The sequence below is a fragment of the Dromiciops gliroides genome, chromosome 2, assembly GCF_019393635.1.
Source record: "Dromiciops gliroides isolate mDroGli1 chromosome 2, mDroGli1.pri, whole genome shotgun sequence".
In the NCBI taxonomy this organism is placed as follows: domain Eukaryota; kingdom Metazoa; phylum Chordata; class Mammalia; order Microbiotheria; family Microbiotheriidae; genus Dromiciops; species Dromiciops gliroides.
This window is the reverse complement of record NC_057862.1, coordinates 100577416-100600344: the sequence shown is the minus strand read 5'-3', so window position 1 is coordinate 100600344 and position 22929 is coordinate 100577416. Positions and strand designations below refer to the sequence as shown.

Here is a 22929-nt window from a genome sequence, read left to right as displayed (position 1 = left end):
TGGGGAGCCACTGAAGCTTCTTGAGAAGGGAGTTGTTGATATGGCTAGACCTGTGCTATATAAGGTGAGGAGGACCAGCACCATAGAGTCAAATCTATGGCAATCAAATCCAACTGAGGTGGATAAATGAGAAAATGCATGCAAAATGCCCTATAACCATAAAGTACCATGCAAATATTTTAACATTATTATTAGTATCACCTCTTCAGTGATATCCTATGTTGTGTCCAGAACAAGGTATGAAAATTGTGTATAGTGTTTGGGATTGGGGGGGGGGGGCAGGGAGAAATCACTGAAATAAACAGTCACCTAGGATCTGAATTCACCAGGAAAGAAATGTCCCCCATCCCACCCCACATGATGCCCCATGACCATTGTCTTTCTTCTTTCCTTTTCTTTCTTTTTTTTTCTCATTCTTTTGCCATTTGATTCCATTTGCTGTTGGGGGTTGGGAAATGAATCTAGCAAAGTTTTAGCATAATTGCTTTTATCTACTGTATATTCTGCATAAATAAAGAGGTTGTCCCTGAAAATCTCACTCCCTGCTTCAGAAGCAAGTATTTTAGAATCAAAGATAGGAGGGACATATGAAGAATCCTTTACAACCCTTGAATGCATTTGCCTTTGTAGGGACTTAAGCTAAGAGTGATACAGTTAATTTAGAAACACTGACAGATCAAACAAGGCACTAGGGATAAAAATGGAATAGGAGGGCTGGTTCAATTGCCCTTATTCAGCAACAACATAGCATTTTGTGATTTTAAAATGATTTAAATTTCTCGAATTTTCTTTGCAGGACAATGACCCTGTAAAATGTCAGTTTTGTTATCCTGAAACTGGGATATAGAGAGGTTAAGGGATTAGCTGTCAGCTACCCAGCAATCCATATGGTTAGGAGGCATCACCAATACCAACTATGCCACCCTTAATAAGACAGTGACTGCCAGATTCTTATAGTGCAGTGAGGGAGTGTAACATTGCTTTTTATATGACACAAATGAAGTGATGACTGCTTTATAAAAATTAGCTTAAATGATACCTTTTACCTACTTAAATATAAGTTGATTATTAATTCAGGTCTGAAATGAAAGTACAAATACATAATTTAAATACTGATGTTAAACTAAGAAAGTCCATGTATTGCCTGGAAAACTGTCAGAGACCATAATTTGAGAATCATTGCAATAAATATAATTGGGCTTTGACTTCAGAAAAATCAAATGTCATGTTGAAACCGAGGACTGATTATTTATTGTTTACATATACACAATGTATATGTCTCGATGACATTAATTATTGTATTCATCAGATCACCTTTAAGCATGTTTTGGTATTTTTCACATTTCTGAAAATGAAAAACTCTTTGCTTGCTAAATATGTGCCCCTTTTGGTCAAGTATTAAAAATAAAAACTGTGCCTGCCCACTACCACCCAGCCCCACCCTCTTCTTACTTCTGGCAGAGGATGTTACAAGTTGGAGATTCTCTTGAAGGAGAGCTTGATTGTTGCTACGACACCTGACTTGTGTAGTGATGACAAAATGGGATTTGAGCTGGTTTTCCACAGTTGTCCACAGCTCACCAATTTCATGCCAAGAGGAATCCCTTGAGGTTCCTCCAAACAACCCAATGTGTTTCCAGCCAAAATAGTGTAGAATTGCCTGAAGTACTTCCCCCATTTTTTGAACAGGTGACACAAGATTCATGTAGGTATCATACAAGAATCTGTTCTCCAATCTAGTTGTTTGCCTGACAAATCCAAATATGGGAATGTTCCATTGTGAAGCCAACAAGCCAGTGACCTGGGAAGTCAAAAAGACTCTTCTTCATGAAGGTGTTCACAATTCAGTAAAAAACTTCATTCTAAAGCACCTTGATAAATCAATCATTTGGTGAGATCAAACCATATCCCTACTTGGATAAAAGTCATGGGCCCTCTATCATTAAATATCCAATACATTCATTTTTATGGATAAGTAAATTGAGGCCCTGAGAAATAAGGTGACAGAGAATAAGCATTCCTATAGTAAAAAACATGGTTTACAATCTTGGAATTCAACCCAAAATTATATTTGCATAATAGCAAGTTTTTGCCTCATTTATACTTGTAGTAGTGACCTCTGAAATCTTTGTGAATAATGTACTAATTCCCATTATACAGGAATAAGATAGAAAAAGGAGGGGATATAACTATGTCTCAACTAAAGACAAAAAGGAAATAAAGTGCTCATTAGAGTTTTCCCATTGATGAATGTACCTCTATTTTGAGTGTATCTATCTAGGAGTGTTTGAGCTAGGTTTGAAAGTTGAGTTGAGACTTAAAGGATGCATACTCAGCACACATGTAAGCAGGTCTTCATTTCTCAGACATATCTGGAACATACCATTTTCATATGTGTATATATATGTATACACACATCCATATATACACTCATATAGAGACAGTAGAGATTATATATGTATTATATGTGTGTATATATACATATATATATACATGTATGAATGTATATATGCATATCCTTTGAGCTTCACAACAATTCCTTAAAGAAGATAAGGTAATATTATTATCGTTATCTGAACTTTCCAGATGTGGAAAATGAGGGTCAGAAAAGAGAAAAGGCTACCTGCCAAAGAACTACCATTACTTGAGTAGGTAGCATGGAATGATAAAGACACTGGATTTGAAATCAGAGTCCCTGGCTTTGGATCCCAGCTCTGCCTCTTGAGATGTGTGTAATCCTGGTTCAGCTAACTACTTGCTCTGGGCCTTAGCTTTCTTATCTCTAAAATAACCTTTAAGATCCATTCTAGCTCTAAGTTTATCTTACTATCTTTAAAAAAATTATTTCTTAATTTCTCTTCATGATAAACCTTTACTCCAGATGGTAGAAGAATAAGCTATATATCTGGACCTGATATGGCTATTTTTTTCCCAATTAACAATCTTTTCCCCACCCTTCTACCTCCTCCTCTGTACCTCATCAGGGTCAGCTAGGTGGTGCAGTGGATAGAGAGCTGCACCTAGAGTTAGGAAGACCTGAATTCTAATCTGACCTTGGACACTAGCTGTTCAATCCTAGACAAGTCTCTTAATTTATCTCAGCCTCAGTTTCCTCATATGTAAAATGGAGATTAATAATAGCACCTACCTTACAGGGTTGTTGTGAGAATCAAAGGAGAGAATATTTGTAAAGCACTTTGCAAACCTTAAAGTATTATAGAAATGTAAGTCAAGCAAAATAAATTCCTGCAGAAATCATAAGAAAGGAAATGCTGAGGATAACATTATTTATAATGGACTATTCAAAACTCATGGAAATACAACCCAGCTATTTTTTATTGGAGAATTTTAGTAATGGTTATCAGAAGTTTTGAGCTTAGTTACTATCACTTGGCTAATATTGCCATAGAGATACTCCCTTTTCCAAAAAGAGAACACACCACAGTAAAAATGTCATGAACATTGCATACTCCACCTCTGTTGCTCTTGGGCAGATGGGTCCAAAGAGGGCAGAAATCCTTTCTTTCTGGACTTGCTTGATAAAACCATCAAGGGATTCTTTGGCACTGCAGGCTGAGTTGGTATATGTAAACTCCATGGTATAGTTACCCAAGTAAACTGGGTCAGAATTGACCTTCTCTGTGGCAATCTGGATGGCAGCACCCAGTCTCTGGGCACTAAAAGAATTTGAGATGTTCCAGGGAGCTTGGAAGCCCACAATGAGCTTAGTATCCTCTAGACACATGACCAACAGGCTGGGAAAGAATACAAAAATAAGGGTTAGGTAGGTAGGGCAGTGGGACATCCCCCCATACAAACCCAGCTTGAGCAGGCAGTTCCGAATGATCCTGAGAACCATGAATTGTCTTTAACTCCTTGATCATCTCAGGACTTGGAGTCACAGCCTCCCAGCTGCTTGTGCCAGCAGCTTAAATTCTAGCGAGTTCCCCATGGGGATTGTTTTGCTTTTAATTAAGTAGCACTAATTAATTGGAACCTTTCTTTCCTCTGGACTATCCTCTAACAAAACACAGAGATAGGAAGAAAGGCTGGAGTGAAAAGTCAGCCTGAATCTTAGTCCCAACATTGCCCCCTTGCTATGAGACACAGAACAGGTCATTCAGGCTGTTTTCACTTTGCTTTTTTGATCTGGAAACTGAGGGGTATAAAACTGTTTCAGCTTCTCTCTCAAGAGTTTCCCCCCTCTCACTGTCCGGGGAGGGGGGCATCAGGAGCAATTGTGGATGCGAAACATATTTTGAAAAGTTATGTTTATTGGCACATAGCAAGTGAGTGGTGATCCCATATCCATTGTACATCCTTTGTATTTCCCTAATAGGGGAGCTAGTATTATGTAACCCAGGCTGTCTGAGCTTTCCAGCAAGCCATCCACTATACTCTTTTTAGACAATTTGGGTTTTCCTCTTCTGGATCAGATTTAGATATGTTGGTTTTTCTATCCAATTTGAGTCTCTGCTTCTCACAGAAATTAATGTTGACTAACTACATATTTATCTAGGATGCTCTGCCTATAGCCAACTGGTAAAACATGAAAAATCCATGTGTTCTTTTCTTTAAAGCCTTAACCTAAGCAAATAGTTCACTGGTTCCAATATACACAATGAGAAGAAAACCCGAGTTCTGTAGAAAGTTATTACTATGTCATCCTTATTATGCCATTGATGATGCTATCGTTATTCCCCCTTTGGGGAATTTTACTAATGATTTTCATTTACAGCATTGATAAACATGGCTTTGTATTAACTTTGCATATACATTTAATCCTCAACTTTCACAGGGTAATGTTCCTAGAAAATGGTGTGAAAGTCAAAAACACAAATGTTGATACATTGAACTTATGGGAAATAGTGGGTTAGGTTTCTGCAACCACCCAAAACTGTAATCTTTCACTAAAGGTTGCTGAAGATACACTTTTCTGCATACAGATCTTTATAACAAAACATTATGCACTTTTCCTTAACACAGTAACTATGGAATAACCCACAAAATGCAGTACACAAAATCAAATTGGTAATATTTTTTCTCTCTAATAATTCCCTAGAATTCTGTGGCCTTTTGTGCTATCATCTCAATTTTTAAAAAAAAATATTTCAGACAATATTCATTTTTCATAACACATATCATCTATAGTTCCATAAATACTTTCCCTCTCTTTTTGAATATAACAAATAGTGTATATGTTAATACCAAAAACCACACTAAGACAAATCATTGACTTTGCATACTTGGGCTTAAACCTCAAAGGACTTGCACTATGGTTTGGGGGCACAATTGCAACCCAAAATTTGAGTTTTAAAGGCAAACAATGAAAATATGCAACAAACATGAAGGGAGCTCTTTACAGTAGTAGGATGAAGAAGACCAGTAAAGTATCTAGTGGGATTTCAGCTACTCCACAAACTTGCACGCATCCAGCTTCTCATTTTCTTTTTCTTTATCAAACATAACTGCAAATGTGCATGGTTGCCAACATGAAAATGAAAATAAGGTTACTACAGGGGCAGCTAGGTGGCGCAGTGGATAAAGCACCAGCCCTGGATTCAATAGGACCTGAGTTCAAATCCAGCCTCAGACACTTGACACATACTAACTGTGTGACCCTGGGCAAGTCACTTAACCCTCATTGCCCCACAAAAAAAAAAATGAGGTTACTAATAAAACATGGGAATGAGTCAAGGTCTAAAAGTTAAATGCTCAAATGTTGAGGATCTATTGTATTTTGCATTTACTCATATAAGTGCAAATTGTTTCCCCCAACAGTAAACCCCTGGAGAGCAAGATAGTTTTGGTTTTGTCTCCATAGCCCCAGAATCTAACACATAAAAAATACTTGTTGAATGAATGAATGAATGAACCTATTCAGTAATTATTACCAGGATTACTTTTTTAAAATAATATTTTGTTTTCCCCAATTATGTTTTCATTTGTTTGTTTGTTTTGTGAGGCAATGAGGGTTATTAAGTGACTTGCCCAGGGTCACACAGCTAAGTATCAAGTGTCAAAGGTTGGATTTGAACTCAGGTCCTCCTGAATCCAGGGCTGGTGCTTTATCCACTGCACCACCTAGCTTCCCCCCTCCAATAACATGTAAAGATAATTTTTTTTTGTTTGGTTGGTTTTTTTGTTTTGTTTTTTTTAGTGAGGCAATTGGGGTTAAGTGACTTGCCCAGGCTCACACAGCTAGTAAGTATTAAGTGTCTGAGGCCGGATTTGAACTCAGGTACTCCTGACTCCAGGGCCTGTGCTCTATCCACTGCGCCACCTAGCCGCCCCAAAGATAATTTTTAACATTAATTTTTTAAAAAATTTTGAGTTCCAAATTTTTTACCTTCTTCCCTCACCTCCCACCTCCCTGAGATGGTAAGAAATTTGATATAGGTTATACATATTCAATTATCTACAACATACGTATTAGTCATATTTGAAAAAAGACATAGACCCAAAGGAAAAAAACACACACAAAAAAAGAAAAAAAAGTGAAAAATTGTATGCTTTGATCCGAATTCAGACTCTACCAGTTGAAGGTGAATGGCACTTTTCAACAAGAGTCCTTTGGAATTGTCTTGGATCATTGTATTGCTGATACTAGCTAAGTCACTGATCATCATACAGTATTGCTATTACTGTGTACAATGTTCTCCTGGAGAACTTTTAGTTAAATATCACTCATTAATAGAACTCTTTCATTATCAGAACTTTTCCTAATGTAGTCAAAATGTAGTGCAGTCTAACAACAAAAGGTTGGGGTCTGGAAGTTGAGAACAAGCAGTCCTAGTCCCAGCTCTGACAACTAAAGCTATGGACTCAAGCAAGTGAAGCACCACTGATCTGAAGGATTTCCCCATCCTGATAAAGCTGAGTATGTACTTAGCACTCTTTGAGTGCTTGAAAATTAGCACAAGTAAGTAATTAGAGCCTCAGATGTGGGGAATGGGAATAAAGAGCTTGGGGACACTCTTATAGACCCAATTACCTAGGCTGGGAAACCATTACAGCTGTGTCTTGTGCCCTCACCTGAACATGTACTTTGTTTTCTCAAAGTCATTTGGGGCTCTAATTATTTTCTGCAGAACTGTTGGCTCCATATAGCTCAACTCTTTAAGCAACTCCCTGACCCTCAGGGAAAGCCAGAGAAGTAGCCATCTAAGTAAGTAAGAATTCCTTTCCTTCGAGAGCCTTAATCATTAACACTCCCTTTAATGCAGGCCGGGGTATGTTCTGCCCTTAGAAAAGGAGGCTCTTCAGCCAAGTCTAAAAAGACCTGAGGTGAAAATCCAGTTAGGTGGGTCAATGTAGGCTGTGACTGAGAAAGAGGGGGTTATTTATTCTGTGAGTGCTGCTTCTCTCACCTGTTCTTCTTAGAACAGCCTGACTGCAACTGTAACTGGTCAGTCCTGCATTATTTGACCTTTTCTCAAAAGTAGGTTTGGAACAATGGTGCTTTATTGCATGTTCCATATTAACAGCAAGCTGGGCTACCGGGGCCAGGGTGGAGACTTTTGATATTTACTAATGCTTTGTGCTTTGTTCTTAGGACTCTCGACTCCGTTTCCGGTAAAAAACAAAACAATCTCAGAGGCTGATGTCCTTAATGATTGATTGACCTCTGTAACAGAATCACTTCCTGACTTTCTCATCACCATCTATCTCCTTGATCTTTATTTTCTTCTTCCTCCTTCTACTCTGGGACTACTAGTATGGACATTTAAATGTTTTTGCTGGATCCCTTTTGTTTTTATATCACATTTGTTATAACTCCACCCTTCCTTTTAACCCAGAAAAACAATTAAGCAAAACCATCTGATTCAGGAATTGTATCAGACCAGATGAGCAGTATCCCATAGCACTAGTAGCCCTCAGCCTCTCTGCCATGATGGGGAGAGTTATGGTCCATTTTCTGTTCTCTTCATTGGTTTTTCAGTATCTCAAAGTTAAATGTTCTTCTTTTCACCTGCAATTATGTAGCCACTGTGTATATTATCTTGTTTCTGTTGTTCTTGCTTTTCAGCAGTTCACATAAACCTTCCCATGTTTTCCTGAATTCCTCATAGTCATCGTTTTTTACTGCATAATAATATTTCCTTACATTCACATACTATAGTATTTTTTAGTCATTCCCTAATTGATAGCTACTCTCCTTGTTTCTACATCTTTACTGCTAAAAAAGAATGCTGCTTGGAATATTTTAATATAAATATCGAACCCGTCCCTGGTATCTTTTAGGGTATAAGCTCATTAGTAGGATCACTGGGTTGAAGGATACAGGCAATTTGATTATTTTCCTTGTATATTATTAATAGCTAACACATTATTATTGGGCATGTAGGTTGTACAGTAGGCTGGGCCTGGGAAAGGAAGACTGATCTTCCTGAGTTCAAATCTGACCTCAGATACTAACTGTAAAATGAGCTGGAGAAGGAAATGGTAAAACACTCCAGTATCTTTACCAAGAAAACCCCAAATGAAGAGTCTGACACCACTGAAATGATTGACCAACAATGCTCAATTGCATCATCTTAATCTCTGCTGTTCATGCCAAATCAATTTTTAGTAAGCATTAGTGGCTATAAGCTAAAAGGGGGGATTTACTTATCACCAAGGTCACTGAAAAATACCATCAAATGAGCAAACAAAAGCCAGAGGAATACAATAATGATCATCAATATTTAATAGCATCAAGTATCCTTGTAACCTGGTAACCTACTCCCAATGTTCATTTAATCAGCACATTTTATCTTGAGTTCCAGATATCCCATGAAGTAGTCTAGTCCCTGCAAACATCTTCCCTTGAACATTCTAGAATAAGCCTGTTCTCAGAGCAGCTCTGAAAGGAGCCCTTCCTAGTAGATCTACTTCTCTGATTCTAAGTCACTTGCAGAGATCCCTAGATAATTCTGCTAAAATCTGTTAGTAACAAGGCTCAATACAATTTAGTACGGTCTCCTAAATTTCCTTTTCCACGAATTAGTTTATTAGGTGAAAACTAATTTAAACTTTAAGGATCTAACCCTATTAACAATAGAGCTATGTAAATAACAAGTAATTAGGAACCCATAATTCACCTGATACTTCAGAGACCACTCACTCTTTCTATCTTTATCCAAACCATGTATCTGATATGCACAATGCCATAAGAAGCTAAGGATCTGAAGAATCTTTAAAAATCCGTGAAAGCCAAACTTGTAAAATGAACCCTTTTGTCTATTAATATTATCAGACATGGGCTTCCAAATGGGGGTGGGGGGGTGGAGAAGAGGACATGATTTAAAATTCTTTACAATTATCAATATAATTTTATATGTAAAAACCTCAATCAAATTTTGAAAAATTATTGTTAAAACATATCCAAGGCTTGCATATTCCATTAAATATATTTGGAGGTCAATCATAGGTATAGCCTAGTTTTTAGATTTCTAATAGTTTAATCTTGTTGCTTTCTCAAAGTTTACTGCTGCATTAAATTTTAAAATAACTTTTACATCTCTGTCTTATTCCCCCATTTTTGAGGATATATGTGTATGAATATATTATACTCATATCATCTTGAAATAATGAGATACTTTAAGGACCTAATCTTATACATGAGAATATAACTCTTAGTAAGGAGATGGCAAACCTAAGGACTCATTTACTTAGTTACATAGGATATTGAGTTGACTACAAATACAGATTAAAAAGATTAAGATCTTTCATACTTGCAGCCCATTATAGTAACTCAGATGTTTCTGTATTAATTAATTAATTAATAGATTTAGTATTACAATGACAAAAACTTCCATCATTCATCTGCCTTGTTTATAGAAATTTGCTAAGAAAGGACAAAGGAGGGACATGGTTATGATGGTATCAAGACTGTCTGTTCAAGGGCACAAACTGACCTGATATAAGCCATAACAACGGGAAAACTCCCTTAGTTCTATTTGATTCTAGGTAAGAGTCAAAGTTAATAGTCAAACACAAAGCAAAGTTCTACATTATTTGTAGAGTATCAGTTGGTCCGAGAATTAACCAAGAAAGAAAATGTCCCATTTGGAAAGGAAATAGCACAATGGGAAACTGAGTCAAGAGGATCCTACCTTTGCCTATGGTAAGGCCATTCCCCTAAATTTTTTCCAGGGACAGACACCCCTTGTAGCAGTCTTCAGATTGCTATCCCTTTGGGCAGCACATGGCATTCCCTTTGATTGGTAGACTATAGGCTTCATGAAAATTCTGACAGTTGTACCTGAAATCAAGACTTAGAAGAGTGTTAAATTACAGCCCCAAGAGACTTTACCTCAAATAGCAAAATTTAACTAATTAAAGCTTAGGGCTAGGTTATTTTTACTTTTCTCATGCTTTAATAATAGTTAAACAATGAGCACATATAAGGAGATTTTATTTATAAATAAAGAATAACCACATTCTGGAGTTTTACACATATGGTGAATACATGATAGTTGACTTAAGACCCCAGAAAAATTCTGGCCACTTTAAGTCTCCAATTTGTATTGCCTATTAACCCCTTAGTGTTCACATTTACTAATATTTATATAGTGCTTACTGTGTGACATGTACTAAACACTTTATAATTATTATGTTGTTTGATCCTCAAACAACCCTGGTAGCTGAGTTATTATTATCCCCTTTACAGATTAGGAAACTGTGGTGAATAGAAGTGAAGCAACTTGATTTGAACTCAGGTTTTCCTATTCCTATCATATAGCATTTTTTTTTTTTAGTGAGGCAATTGGGGTTAAGTGACTTGCCCAGGGTCACACAGCTAGTAAGTGTTAAGTGTCTGAGGCCGGATTTGAACTCAGGTACTCCTGACTCCAGGGCCGGTGCTCTATCCACTGCGCCATCTAGCTGCCCCCTATCATATAGCTTTAATGCCAAAAAGCAAATGCATCTTGCATTAAATTCTGATTTATCACAATTCTAATAGAACATATACCACTGTAAATGAGACTACATAATGATTTTGTTTCAGGAGAAATTTTGATCAGGTCATATCTGGATTTATAATCACTAATGGTAACATTCAAAATTCCCAAATTCCCAAGAACCATTAGCTGTCAACACCTCAAATTTCAGGGTCTACTTTTTTTAGTTAGCTAAAAATATAGGCACAATTGGTGGCTGTATTTGGTGTCATGGAGACCTGAAGTTGAATCCTTCCTTAAACAGGATTTGTCTTAGCTGTGTTGTACTGAGAAATTCATATAATCTCTTGGCCTCAGTTTCCTCATATAGAAATAGAGATAAATAATTGTATTTACCTCACAAGAATGTTGTAATGATAAGATCCAATGAGAATTTAAGTGCTATGTGTTAGTTTTTTATTATTATTATTATTATTGTTATCTTCTTGATATGTAGGGGAGGTATAAAAATTTCTTTGTAAAATCTGCTATATAACTGGAATCTAACACTTCCTGCTTGTAGACACAATGGAAGTTAAACAATATTGTCTTTAAGTATAGGGTCTCTGAAAACAACATATTTTTATGTTGGTATGTTGATGACTTCTAAGAAATGGACCTTAAAGTCAACAGACGACTCACCAGTCCTATCTTATATTCAAGTATAAAGACAACATCTGTCTTATCAGAAACTTGTAGTATATGTGTTTATAGAAAAGTACAAAGGGTAAAAGGTGTGTATGGATATCTGTTCAGGACCTGCAACTTCAAAAGATCAGACTCTAGCATTTTGGGTGTTCCCCCCACATTTGTTATACCCTTCTGGAATTATGCTGATTAGTTGGGTTAGAAATGAAATTAATCAGCCCCCTGGTGATTGAGTCACTCAACACAGGACTAGACTGCCACTCAGACAACAAGTATACAGGATAATATCAACCCATACTTTAAGCTTTTTCATCTTTTTAGGGTCTCACCTTCACACCATAAGGAGGCATTAGAGGAAATTGCATTATGTGTGTGTGTGTGTGTGTATTCAGTGTTTTTCAATCACCAGAACATTTGAGTAACCTTTGGCTCACAAAACTTTTATTCAAAAGGTCACATATTTGGAGAAGCCAAGGGTGGGGTGGAGTAGTATTAAGCAAAACTGTGTGCTAGGCACTCAGGATACAAAGATGAATTCACCGGTACTTGCTTTTAGGGAATGCACATTCTATAAAGGGAAAACAATGTGTTTATAAATCTATATGGTATGTGTATACACACACACACACACACACACACACACACACACAAAATAAAAAGCATTTAGGAATAGAACACCCAAGAAAGACATAATGTAGACTAATGTAGAAATATGTTTAACATGATTGTACAGTATAACCTGTATCAGATTGCTGCTGTCTTAGGGAGGGGAGAGGGAAGGGAAGGAGGGAGAAAAATTTGGAACACAAAATCCTACAAAAATGAATGTTGAGGGAGCAGCCAGGTGGTGCAGTAGATAAAGCACCAGCCCTGGATTCAGGAGGACTCGAGTTCAAATCCAGCCTCAGACACTTGACACTTTCTAGCTGTGTGACCCTGGGCAAGTCACTTAACCCTCATTGCCTCTCCAAAAAACAAAAAACAAAAAGAATGTTGAAAACTATATTTGCATCTAATTGAACAAAATACCATCAAGATGGAAAAAAAAAGAAAGGCATCATGTAGAAAGCAGTGCTTGAATTAAGTCTTGAAGGAAGCCAGGGACTTCAAGATTCAAAAGTATGAGGATCAGTTAACACAATTGGGCATGGTTAGCCTGGAGAAAAGAGTTGATGTGGGGCTGGGAAAACATGATAGCTGTGGGCACAGACTTTAAGCCGTTCATATACAAGAGGACTCTGTTTCAGGATGTAAAACCAGAACAATGGATGAAAGTGGTAAAAAGGCCAGTCTAGTCTTGAAGTCAAGACAAAATATCCTAATAATTATGATTATCCAAAAGTGGAATGGGCTAGGTTGAGGTGGTGGATTCCCCCTAACTGAAGGTCATTAAGCAGAACTTTGATGACCACTTGCTTGGTGTGTTATAGTAAGGATTTTTTTCATATATAGATTGGACTAGATGACCACTGTGGTCCTTTCCAAATCTCAAATTCTGTGAAGTGGGGAAGGAATATCTTTTAATCATGTAAGATAGCCAGTACAAAGGGAAGGAGACAGGAGATGGAGTGATATGTGTAAGGAACAGCAGGAAGACCATGTTGCCTGGACCATAAAGTACAAGAAAGGGGAGTAATGTACATAATGAGACCACAAATACAGTTTGGGGCCAAACATTTCACTTATAATACCATATAGACAAAGTGACTTAGTCAAAGTCCAGACCAATATGGTTTTTTTGGTCATTCATTTGATAAACAGAAGAAATTTCAAAAGGACATGTAAAAAATGGGGCATTTAATGATAGCCACCCCATTCTCTCCAGGTGCTTACATGTCACTGTTTTTGGTTCTCCTCCTACCTATCTGGTAACTCCTCAGATTCTTTTCTAGGATCATCATCCATGTTCTAACCAACCCTGAACATCCATTGTCCCTCAGAAGACATTGTGCTGGAATCAGGAAGACCTGAGACCAAATCCAGCTAAGACAACTGTTGAGGAATTCTTCCATATTAAAATTTTAAATTTTAAAGTAGATTTTTATTGATGTCCTTTTTATGTATTACCATTATTTCCCCCCATTTCTTTCACATTGATTTTTTTAATAGAATTGCCCACCAGTAGATTGGGTTGCCTTGTGAATAACTGATATTTATACAACTCTTTGTTTGGTTGTGGGGTTTTTTGTTTTTGGGGGTTTTTTTGGTGAGGCAATTGGGGTTAAGTGACTTGCCCAGGGTCACACAGCAAGTAAGTGTAAAGTGTCTGAGGCCAGATTTGAACTCAGGTACTCCTGACTCCAGGGCCGGTGCTCTATCCACTGCACCACCTAGCTGCCCCCATACAACTCTTTAAAGTTCACAAGGCATTTATATACAATCCTGTATTTGTACTTTAACAACTCTGAAAGGTAGGAACTATGTATAGTATCTACATTTTACAGGTAAGAAAATTGGGTCTCGGGAGTTGCGGCTTGGCTACAATTAGTAACAGAGGTAAAATCTGAACCTAGTGTTTCTAGCGTCCTCAGTCAAACAGTATATCAATTATGTAACAATGCCTTGTTGAAATAGTGAGCTCTTTGTTACTGGATCTGATTAGGGGAGAGTCAAAAGAAGGGATAACTGCCTTGGGATAGTGTCTGATAATCTGTCCTCAAAGATTCTGTGATCTTGGTTTGCTGGGTACTCTAGAAACAAGAGATTTCTAAAAGTATTGGTCTTTTCAGTATTAATTTTATCCAGAGTCCAGTAGCTCATAGGATCATAGAACTAGAATTGGAAGGAACTTCAGATGCTGTTGAGCCCAGCACTCTCACATTCTAGATAAAGAAACTGAAATCAAGTGACTTGACTAAAGTCACACGTAGCAAACATAGAGGGTAGAATTTGACCACAGGTCTTCTGACACCAGAGTTGGTCCCTTTTTCTCTTGTTCCTATGGTACCTTATTCTGCCTGGACTAAATGCAAAAGATTAGACTTGGATACTTCTCCAATCACATGTTCTCTTATTTGTTTGGTGTTTTGTGTATGTGTCTTTTTTTTTCTTAACTCCAGTAAACTCCAAAGCAAAAGATTCTAGAGGACATAGCTCACAGGTATTTAATGACCAGAAGTATTTAAGGATTAATAGTCTTCTCAGCCACCTTCTTCCCCAACAAATCTATCACTCTTAGCAATTCATGTGTGTCTCACTTCATGGGCCTTTAGCATGCAATGCTAGCTTTTAAATGGGTTATGCATCGTCATTCTCTTGGACTTAGTTCAGTAAGGGGAATCATATGGTTATACTGTGATTGTCTAGAACTTCCCTGTCCTGGACACAATCCTTAATATGATGGAAAATGCACTTCCGCCCAACTTATTTTACTGAAGAGATCTAAAACACTAGAGGTCTTTTTCCCCCTTAAATGAAAGCAAGGGGTATAGCTTCAATCCCTGGATAATCAGTGAATTTGAGAGTCCAAAGGCACTTTAGAGGTCATCTAGGGCCATCAAAAGAGAAAACAAGCCCAGCGGGTTAGGGAAATGACTTAGAGAGATCATAACAGATAGTAAGAAACTAAGCTGGAATTTAAAAGCCAGTTTTCTGACTTCAAATCTGCTTTTGATTTCTATCACACTTTTTCTCACTTTACCCAATATGACAGAAAGCCAATTCATCTCTCTGAGTCTCTATCTCCTCGTATGAAAAATGGGAATGTTCATTTTTATACCATCTGTTCAAAGAGTTGAAGATCAAGTGAGAAAAGAGATACAAAGACCTTGTAAGTTCCAAACACTATCCAAAAAGGAAAGGGAGGAAAGTATTTCGACTTAGCAAAAATTCTTGGTGAGCCAGAAGGGTACTTGAATTTGAAACCACTGTCATACTTCTAACATGCTTCTAATGCACTTTCTGGAAGTTTGACTATGAAAGAAGGTGGCTGTTTTTTGGATATGCACAATCAAGTGGCTTTAACCATTTAAAGTGGAGACTTCCATCCCAGCTGTGCTCTGAACAAAGATAGATTTACAGTAGAAAGTAAAAAACCCTTTCTTTACACAAAGTTCAATATGTTCTCCCCATGTGTTGTTATTGTTGTTGTTGTTTGTCCTTTGTTCTCAAAGAGAACAATGACATCAGGGTGATGTCATGACTTGTGATGAATTGGATTTAAGTGAGGGAGGGTTGTGAAAGGTCACCAACCCCGCCCTCTCTCCTCCCCATGTGAACATTGTCTCAACCTGCAGGAGTATGTTTCTTCCTTCATTATCACAGGTGAGAAAGATGGGATGGTCTCAATGTGCACATGAATGATCACAGTTTAGCTACAGTCTCCACTGGATTTTTACTAGAAATTATAGGCATTGGAGGGAGTGCACCTCTAAATATACTTTCTCTTTGAGTTATCTCTCAAATCTGCCCATTTCTTTAAAACAAACTTTAACCTTTTCATATACCCTCAAACCTCAGTTACCACAGTTTTTATTATAGCACTATGGATGGTTGTGGGCAACTCTGAAGAGGTTAAAATTTGGAAACATTCCCGACAACCTTTAAACCCTGCATCTACACAATCCACAAAATGCTCTTTGGAGCCACCTGCTGATAAAAGAGCAAGTTTTCAAAGGCCCCAGAAAATGAAGCTTACTCTGCTTGATTTGCAATCTGTGCAAATCAAGTCTTGTCGAAACATATGGTTGTGCTTGGGCAAGGCTTCCTTCCTGCATAAAATGAAGTTGGATTATGGCCAACTGAGTAGTCAGTGAAGTAGACATCTCAGAGCCTGGGACTTACAGCAAGCAATTACTCTCATAGAGGTGTATCTTCAGCTTTATATCTAGCTATAACAAACTACAGGTAAGCCTAGTCCCTCCATGGGTAATAGGAACATAGAATCTTTTCAAAGAACATGTGTCATATTCCAAGTACAGTTAGCCTATCCCAAACCAGATGGACAACTGATAAAGCAGATCTAGAGAGTTTTGTTCCACAACAGGAACTTGCTAGGATTCTCCTCCTCCTTCTACTTAATGAAGTGGTCTCAAGGGAAGAAGGCTGTCTTAGCTCAGAAGGGAGGTTTTCAGCTGGTGGCACCGTGGATAGAGCACTGATCTTGGAATCAGGAAGATTGGAGTTCAAATCCAGCCTCAGCTACTTCCTAACTTTAGAAATGTGGGCATGTCATTTAACTTCTTTTTGCTTCAGTTTCCTCACTTGGAAAATGGTAATAATAATAATAATAATAGCACCCACATCGAAGGGTAATTGTGTGGGTCAATTGAGATATTTGTAAAAATGTCTTAGCATAGTGCCTGATACATAGTAGTGCTATATAAATGTTTATTCCCTTCCCCTTCCTTTTCCTAAGGGTCGCTTAGGTAACTATCTCAGTTTTTTTTAGTTTTCAGTCTACTATATTGGCTTCATATTTCCTAGGAGAATGGTAACCTCTTGATCCTCAAGTATGATGACATTGGAACTTTGGCCCTTCAGAGTTCATTTGGATCCTCATTAACCTAGTGAAATCTCACATTGGCCCTTTATCAGCTGCATTGATAGAGGAAAAATGGGTACTAATTCCAATTACAGCCCAATACAAGGAGCCTAATCCCATTTCTTTTGAGCATAGCGAAGGGCTAAACTTTAGCCGTAGCTTTCCACATGACAGAGATGAAAGGTCAATGCAGGCACCATTTGTGGCCATTATTTCCACTTGTCTTGGATAGCAACCTAATTATGAAAATCACTAAGGATTCATGGACAGTTTTTTAATTCTGCCTCGTCCCTCCCCTCCTCACATACTTTTTTAAACTTAAAAAAAATTATTTAAAAAAACAGACCACTTTAGTATCATGCTGCATTTTCCAGTTTGTTCAGTGCTTTAAAGCTCAAGGATGCCTCTGCTCAAAATTATACAAGAGCCTGAAGCATCCTAGCTTTTGGCAAGTAGGCAGGAGACTTAACAGAATGCTTGTCATTAGACCCTTCCTGTACTTTCTTATGTACATTGTTGCACAGAAACGAGCAGTCAGAAATAAAGTGATGGAAATATGCATTGCATATCCTTTCTGGATGTTCCCATTGGCTGACACTTAAAGACCTGGCTTGATGCTTCCATATGACGTTAACTATAACTACTGTTGAAAATAGATATGTGAGAAATAATTATTAATGACTGATATCATGGGGAACTTTAGATGTGCCCTCTTTATGAAATGTTTTAAGTCAGACTTGCTGTCCCTCTCAAGACCACACCCAGATAGAAGTAAGCATGCTGGCTCAGTCTGGATATGGTCCAAATTCTTTGAATTGATTACCTTATATAGAGATATTATCCTGAATCAAAAGGATTCTCAATCCTTTGGCCTGATGTAATCTACCTTTAATTACATGAACCAATTAGATTTGACTAATGTATAGTAACCTGCCTCTTATCAAAAAAGGATAAAAATCTGAAAAAGTAGCCACTGGAGCCTCTTTGAATAGCAAGAGGTTAAGTAGATACTTTGTCAATCCCCTACCAGTGGAGATTGATAAATTGATAAACAGCTTACCCAAAACTGTGTCTCTCAATTATTTTAACTATCACAGACATTAACCCTTAGCATCCTGTTTTTTTCTGGATTCTATTTCTAATTTTCCTCAGCATGTTTCTCCCCATCCCTGAATGTTAGTGTTAGCTAAGCACAGCAATACTGAAATACTCAGAAACCTGGATAAATTAATGTTTGGGCACATAGGATGTGCTGGCTACCTTCTTCCCAGCACATATTTGATTAGAAGGGTAAATGTGTCTTTGATCCCTCTTAGCTATAAAGTCAATGAAAATGAAAACATGAGAATCTCTACTTATCCCTTAAATGTGTGATGTTTAAAATCTAATTGCTATGATTAAAAATCTAGTCTGTGGGGGCAGCTAGGTGGCACAGTGGATAAAGCACCGGCCCTGGATTCAGGAGTACCTGAGTTCAAATCCGGCCTCAGACACTTGACACTTACTAGCTGTGTGACCCTGGGCAAGTCACTTAACCCCCATTTCCCTGCAAAAAACAAACAAAACAAAAAAATCTAGTGTGTGGTCGCCTTAAATTAGAAACGTATAGCACCGATCTTTGGGCATTAAGTATTTATTAAAGTATATTAGGGATTAGTAAAGAGAGCATGTGGAGAAAGAAAGAGCCTAGCTCCCTGCACATCCTGCTCCTACTGCAACCTCCAATGGAAAGGAAGGATTCCGTACTCTTGAGCAGAAGCTCCTTGCAGCCGGCCCAGGCGGGGTCCCTACACACAGCTCCAAGCTAATTGGCTGGTAGCCTTGATTGACATGACTTACAGGCAGTTCTATGAATAGACGTAACTTCTGGATGCTAGTCACATGCTTTCTCCTCAGGGCAGTGCTGCCCTGGTTCTCACAATGTCTTTCTCAGCAGGGGGGTGGCACTCTGATTCTCACAAATGATGCTTACCAAGCTCTCATGTGGATTACTAGCTCATGGTACTAGTATATGGGAAAAAGCAACAGGCATTTAAGTACCTATTGTATACAGGGCAGTGGAGATACAAAATAAAACCTTCCTTGTCTTCAAGGATGACATTTCTTTCAAGTAAGAAAACATGATATATATAGTGACTTCAGGGAGAATCATTATCATGGATGCAGGTGGTAAGAAAGGCCTTGTGTAGATGATAGTACTTGAGTTGAGCTTTGACAGAAATTAGGAATTCTACAAACCAGAAATGCATCCAGGCACTGGAGACAGCCTTTGCAAAGACAGAGATCAATGGGGCTAGTGCTATATATTGAGAAGCACTTGCAGGCCTACAGATGGAATCTCTGGGATATGGACATTTTAGCTACTTTATTTCTATAATTCCAGATTGCTTTGCAGAACAGATATAGTGATTTACAGCTTCACCAACAATGTATGCAACCTGTCCAATATTAACTATTCCTATCTTTTGTTGTCTTTGACAAATTTTTTGGATGTGAAAGCTCATATGGTTTTGATTTGCACTTCTCTTAGAAGTATTCTTTGGCCTCATTTCTCAAACATATAGAGAATTGAGTCAAATTTATCAAAATACAAGTCATTCCCTAGTTGATAAATGGTCAAAGGATATGAACAGGTAGTTTTCAGATAAAGAAATCTATAATCGTATGAAAAAATGCTCTAGATCACTATTGATCAGAGAAACAACTCTGAGGCATCACCTCACACCTATTAGGGTAGCAAATATAACAAAAATGGAAAATATTTGATGTTGGAGGGCATGTGGGAAAGCTGGGATGCTAATCTACTGTTGGTGGAGTTGTGAAACCATTCTGGAGAGCTATTTGGAACTATGCCTAAAGGGCTATAGAACTATGCATATCATTTGATTCAGCAATACCACTGCTAGGTTTATATCTCAAAGACATCCTCCCAAAGAGAAAAAGACCAATTTGTACAAAAATATTTGTAGCAACTCTTTTTGTGGTGGCTAAGAATTGGAAATCAAAGGAATGCCCATCAATTGAGCAATGACTAAGCAAACTGTGGTATATGATGGTGATGGAATATTATTGTTCTATAAGAAAGGACAAGCAGGATGACTTCAGAAAGGCCTGGAAAGACATGTATGAAATGATGTATAGTGAAGTGAGCAGAACCAAGAGAATATTGTGCACAGAGACAGCAATATTGTTTGATGAAGAACTGTGAATGACTTGACTATTCTCAGCAATACAATGATGCTAAACAATACCAAAGGATTATTTATGAAACATACTATTCACCTCCAAAGAAAGAACTGATGTTGGTGGAACAGACTGAGGCATGCTATTTTTCACTTTCTTTCATTTTTTTCCTTTTAATCAAGTTTTCTTGTACAAAATGACAAATATGGTACTGTTTTACATAATTAAACATGTATAACCCATATCCGATTGTTTGCTGCCTCAGGGATGGAAGAGAGGAGAGAGAGAAGGGGGGTGGGGGCGGAATATAAATTGGAGCCAAAACTAGAAATAAAAATGTTTATTATATTTAAAGAAAAAAAAGAAGCACTGGCCTTGGATTCAGGAGGCCCTGAGTTCAAATTTCACCTCAGACACGTACTAGCCATGTGACCCTGGGCAAGAGACTTAACCCCAATTGCCCTAAACATCTTGGGCCATCTCCAGTCGTCCTGATCTAGATCTTGCCACTGGACTCAGATGGCTTTGGAGGAGAGAGTGAGGTTGGTGACCTTACACAGCTCTCCCTCACCTAAATCCAATTAACTTCAAGCCATGACATCATCCAGTGTCATGGTTCTCTTTGAGAATGAAGGACAAACAATAACAACAATTCTTTGGAGCATTCTTTCATATGGTTTTCAATAGCTTGTGAATCTTCTTCTGAGAAATGTTTGCCCATATCCTTTGACCACTTATCTGTCAGGGAATGGCTTTTGGCATGTATATAGAAACACATAAAGATAGTGAAATATATGTGTGTGTGTGAATGTATGTATATGCATGCATGCATGTATATAGATGAACATTTATGTATATCTAAAATCTGTTTTCTATATATCTGAAAGTGTTGAAAATTTCATGAATTTGGGTGTCATCTTTGTGTAGGAGCCATGATGACCTTTTCTAAATTTCCATTTTAGTTTATATGGTGCTGAAGTGAGCACTACTAGCATATTTGTTACAAGGATTTTCTTTTTCTTTTTTCCCCCAGTAGGCAGAATTGGAAAGTAGAAGGGAGCAGATGATAGAGTTACAGAAAATGAAAGGAAAGTCATTGAAGCAGAACAGAAGGAAGGCTAAAAGGAAACACAGACTAGCAGGGAAACTTTAAAAATTACAGACAACTTATTATATACCTAAAAGGAAGAGTAAGCTAGATGAAATAGAGATTTGTAGTTCCATGTATACACCTTTTTTCCTTTTCTGTTTCATATATTAAAAATTCTCATTTTATTTTGTATTAATTTCAGAATTTAAAAAATAAATTTAAACAAAAGAAAAGGAGAAAGAGGAACTTCAGTGATATGGGGGGGAACCACCTTTCTTGTCATATTACCTTCTTGATTGATGATGTTCCAAAATTATCCATGTTTAAATCAGTCTCATTAGTCAGTCACACCTCACTGTAAACGAGTTTATTTGGTCCTTTCCTCAGAACAGATTGGATAATCAAAGAAAAGAGTATGAGCAATCATCGGATGTAAGAGCTCTAAAGGAATTTAAATCTGACTTGGGCCAATCACCCTTTCTTTACAGAAGGAATCTGGAAGCCAGGGAAGTGATTTGTCCTAAATGATAATAATAATGGCAGAGTTAGTATATAAACCCAAGTCTTCTGAATCCCCATCTTTTCTTTTGACTTTCTTGGAGTAAATCAAACCATTTAGTCCTCAGTATTGCTGGTAAAGTCGGACAATGGTTGTGCTTCCTGAATCCTATTGATATAAAAAGGGTATAGCAGCTCATACCTGTATAGGATTACAATTTTCAGTTATAACATTGGCAGTAAAATGAAGAGGACAAACTAAATGGGGAAGATCTCCTGTAGTTGTTATGAGACAGAGATAGAGAAAGAAGACAGTGGACAGGTATACATATGGTATCATATACAGAGTGTTCCCTTCAATCTTCCCCTTTCTTTCAGTTTCCCTGGAGATCCTATGATACTCCTGAGTCCCACACTGTGCATGTAACTTTCCAGGTAAGAACAATTTATAACAGAACTCTTGGCCCTTCAGCTTAAGCCACACAGAACAGATTCATATGGAATTCTTTTCTATGGCTTGAAGGAAATTATTTTTGCTCAATTTGTCATTTAATAAAATCCAATTTGGCATCCCCTACTCCAGGGCCTAAGTGACTTCCTCAAAATGTTTTCTTTTTTTTTTTTTTCTGGTGAGGCAATTGGGGTTAAGTGACTTGCCCAGGGTCACACAGCTAGTAAGTGTTAAGTGTCTAAGGTCAGATTTGAACTCAGGTCCTCCTGACTCCAGGGCTGGTGCTCTATCCACTTCGCCACCAAGTTGCCCCGAAATGTCTTCTTTTTCATATGCTAGGACCATGTTGAAGAAGAACTTTAAAGAGATAATATGACTCTAGGCAGCTTAACCCTAGACTCTGGGCCAATAAGACATCATTATCTCCTAGCAGGATATGTCAGGAGGTGGCATGAATGCTCTTAATACTGAATTCAATATGATCTAAGTGGCTAGATAAAGTAGGAAGAAACAGGAATATAGGACAAATGCACAGATGGCCCAATAAATACTTATTTGAAGCCAGTTGAAGAGTGACCATTCCTTCAATATTTAGGACAAAGGTGGCAATGCAAGTATTGTTCCCATTTTACAGACTAAGAAGACTGGAATT

The 22929-nt window shown here is 37.7% G+C and overlaps 1 protein-coding gene and 1 non-coding gene across 2 annotated transcripts in view; both read right to left on the bottom strand.

The window, feature by feature from the left end:
• Nucleotides 1-17265, bottom strand: part of LOC122738351 (guanylate cyclase 2G-like) — a 93450-nt gene extending 76185 nt beyond the window's left edge. The window contains exons 1-3 of the mRNA XM_043980402.1: nucleotides 17093-17265; nucleotides 3476-3755; nucleotides 1453-1801 (exon numbers count right to left, since the gene is read on the bottom strand). Of these exons, the coding sequence (XP_043836337.1) occupies nucleotides 1453-1801; nucleotides 3476-3755; nucleotides 17093-17265 (802 nt within the window). The remainder of the gene's footprint in view (nucleotides 1-1452; nucleotides 1802-3475; nucleotides 3756-17092) is intronic.
• Nucleotides 17266-21120: 3855 nt separating this feature from the next.
• On the bottom strand, nucleotides 21121-21224 carry LOC122745033. Its single transcript, XR_006355334.1, has one exon. It is a non-coding gene; the product is annotated as a U6 spliceosomal RNA (small nuclear RNA).
• Between the last annotated feature and the right edge of the window lie 1705 nt (nucleotides 21225-22929).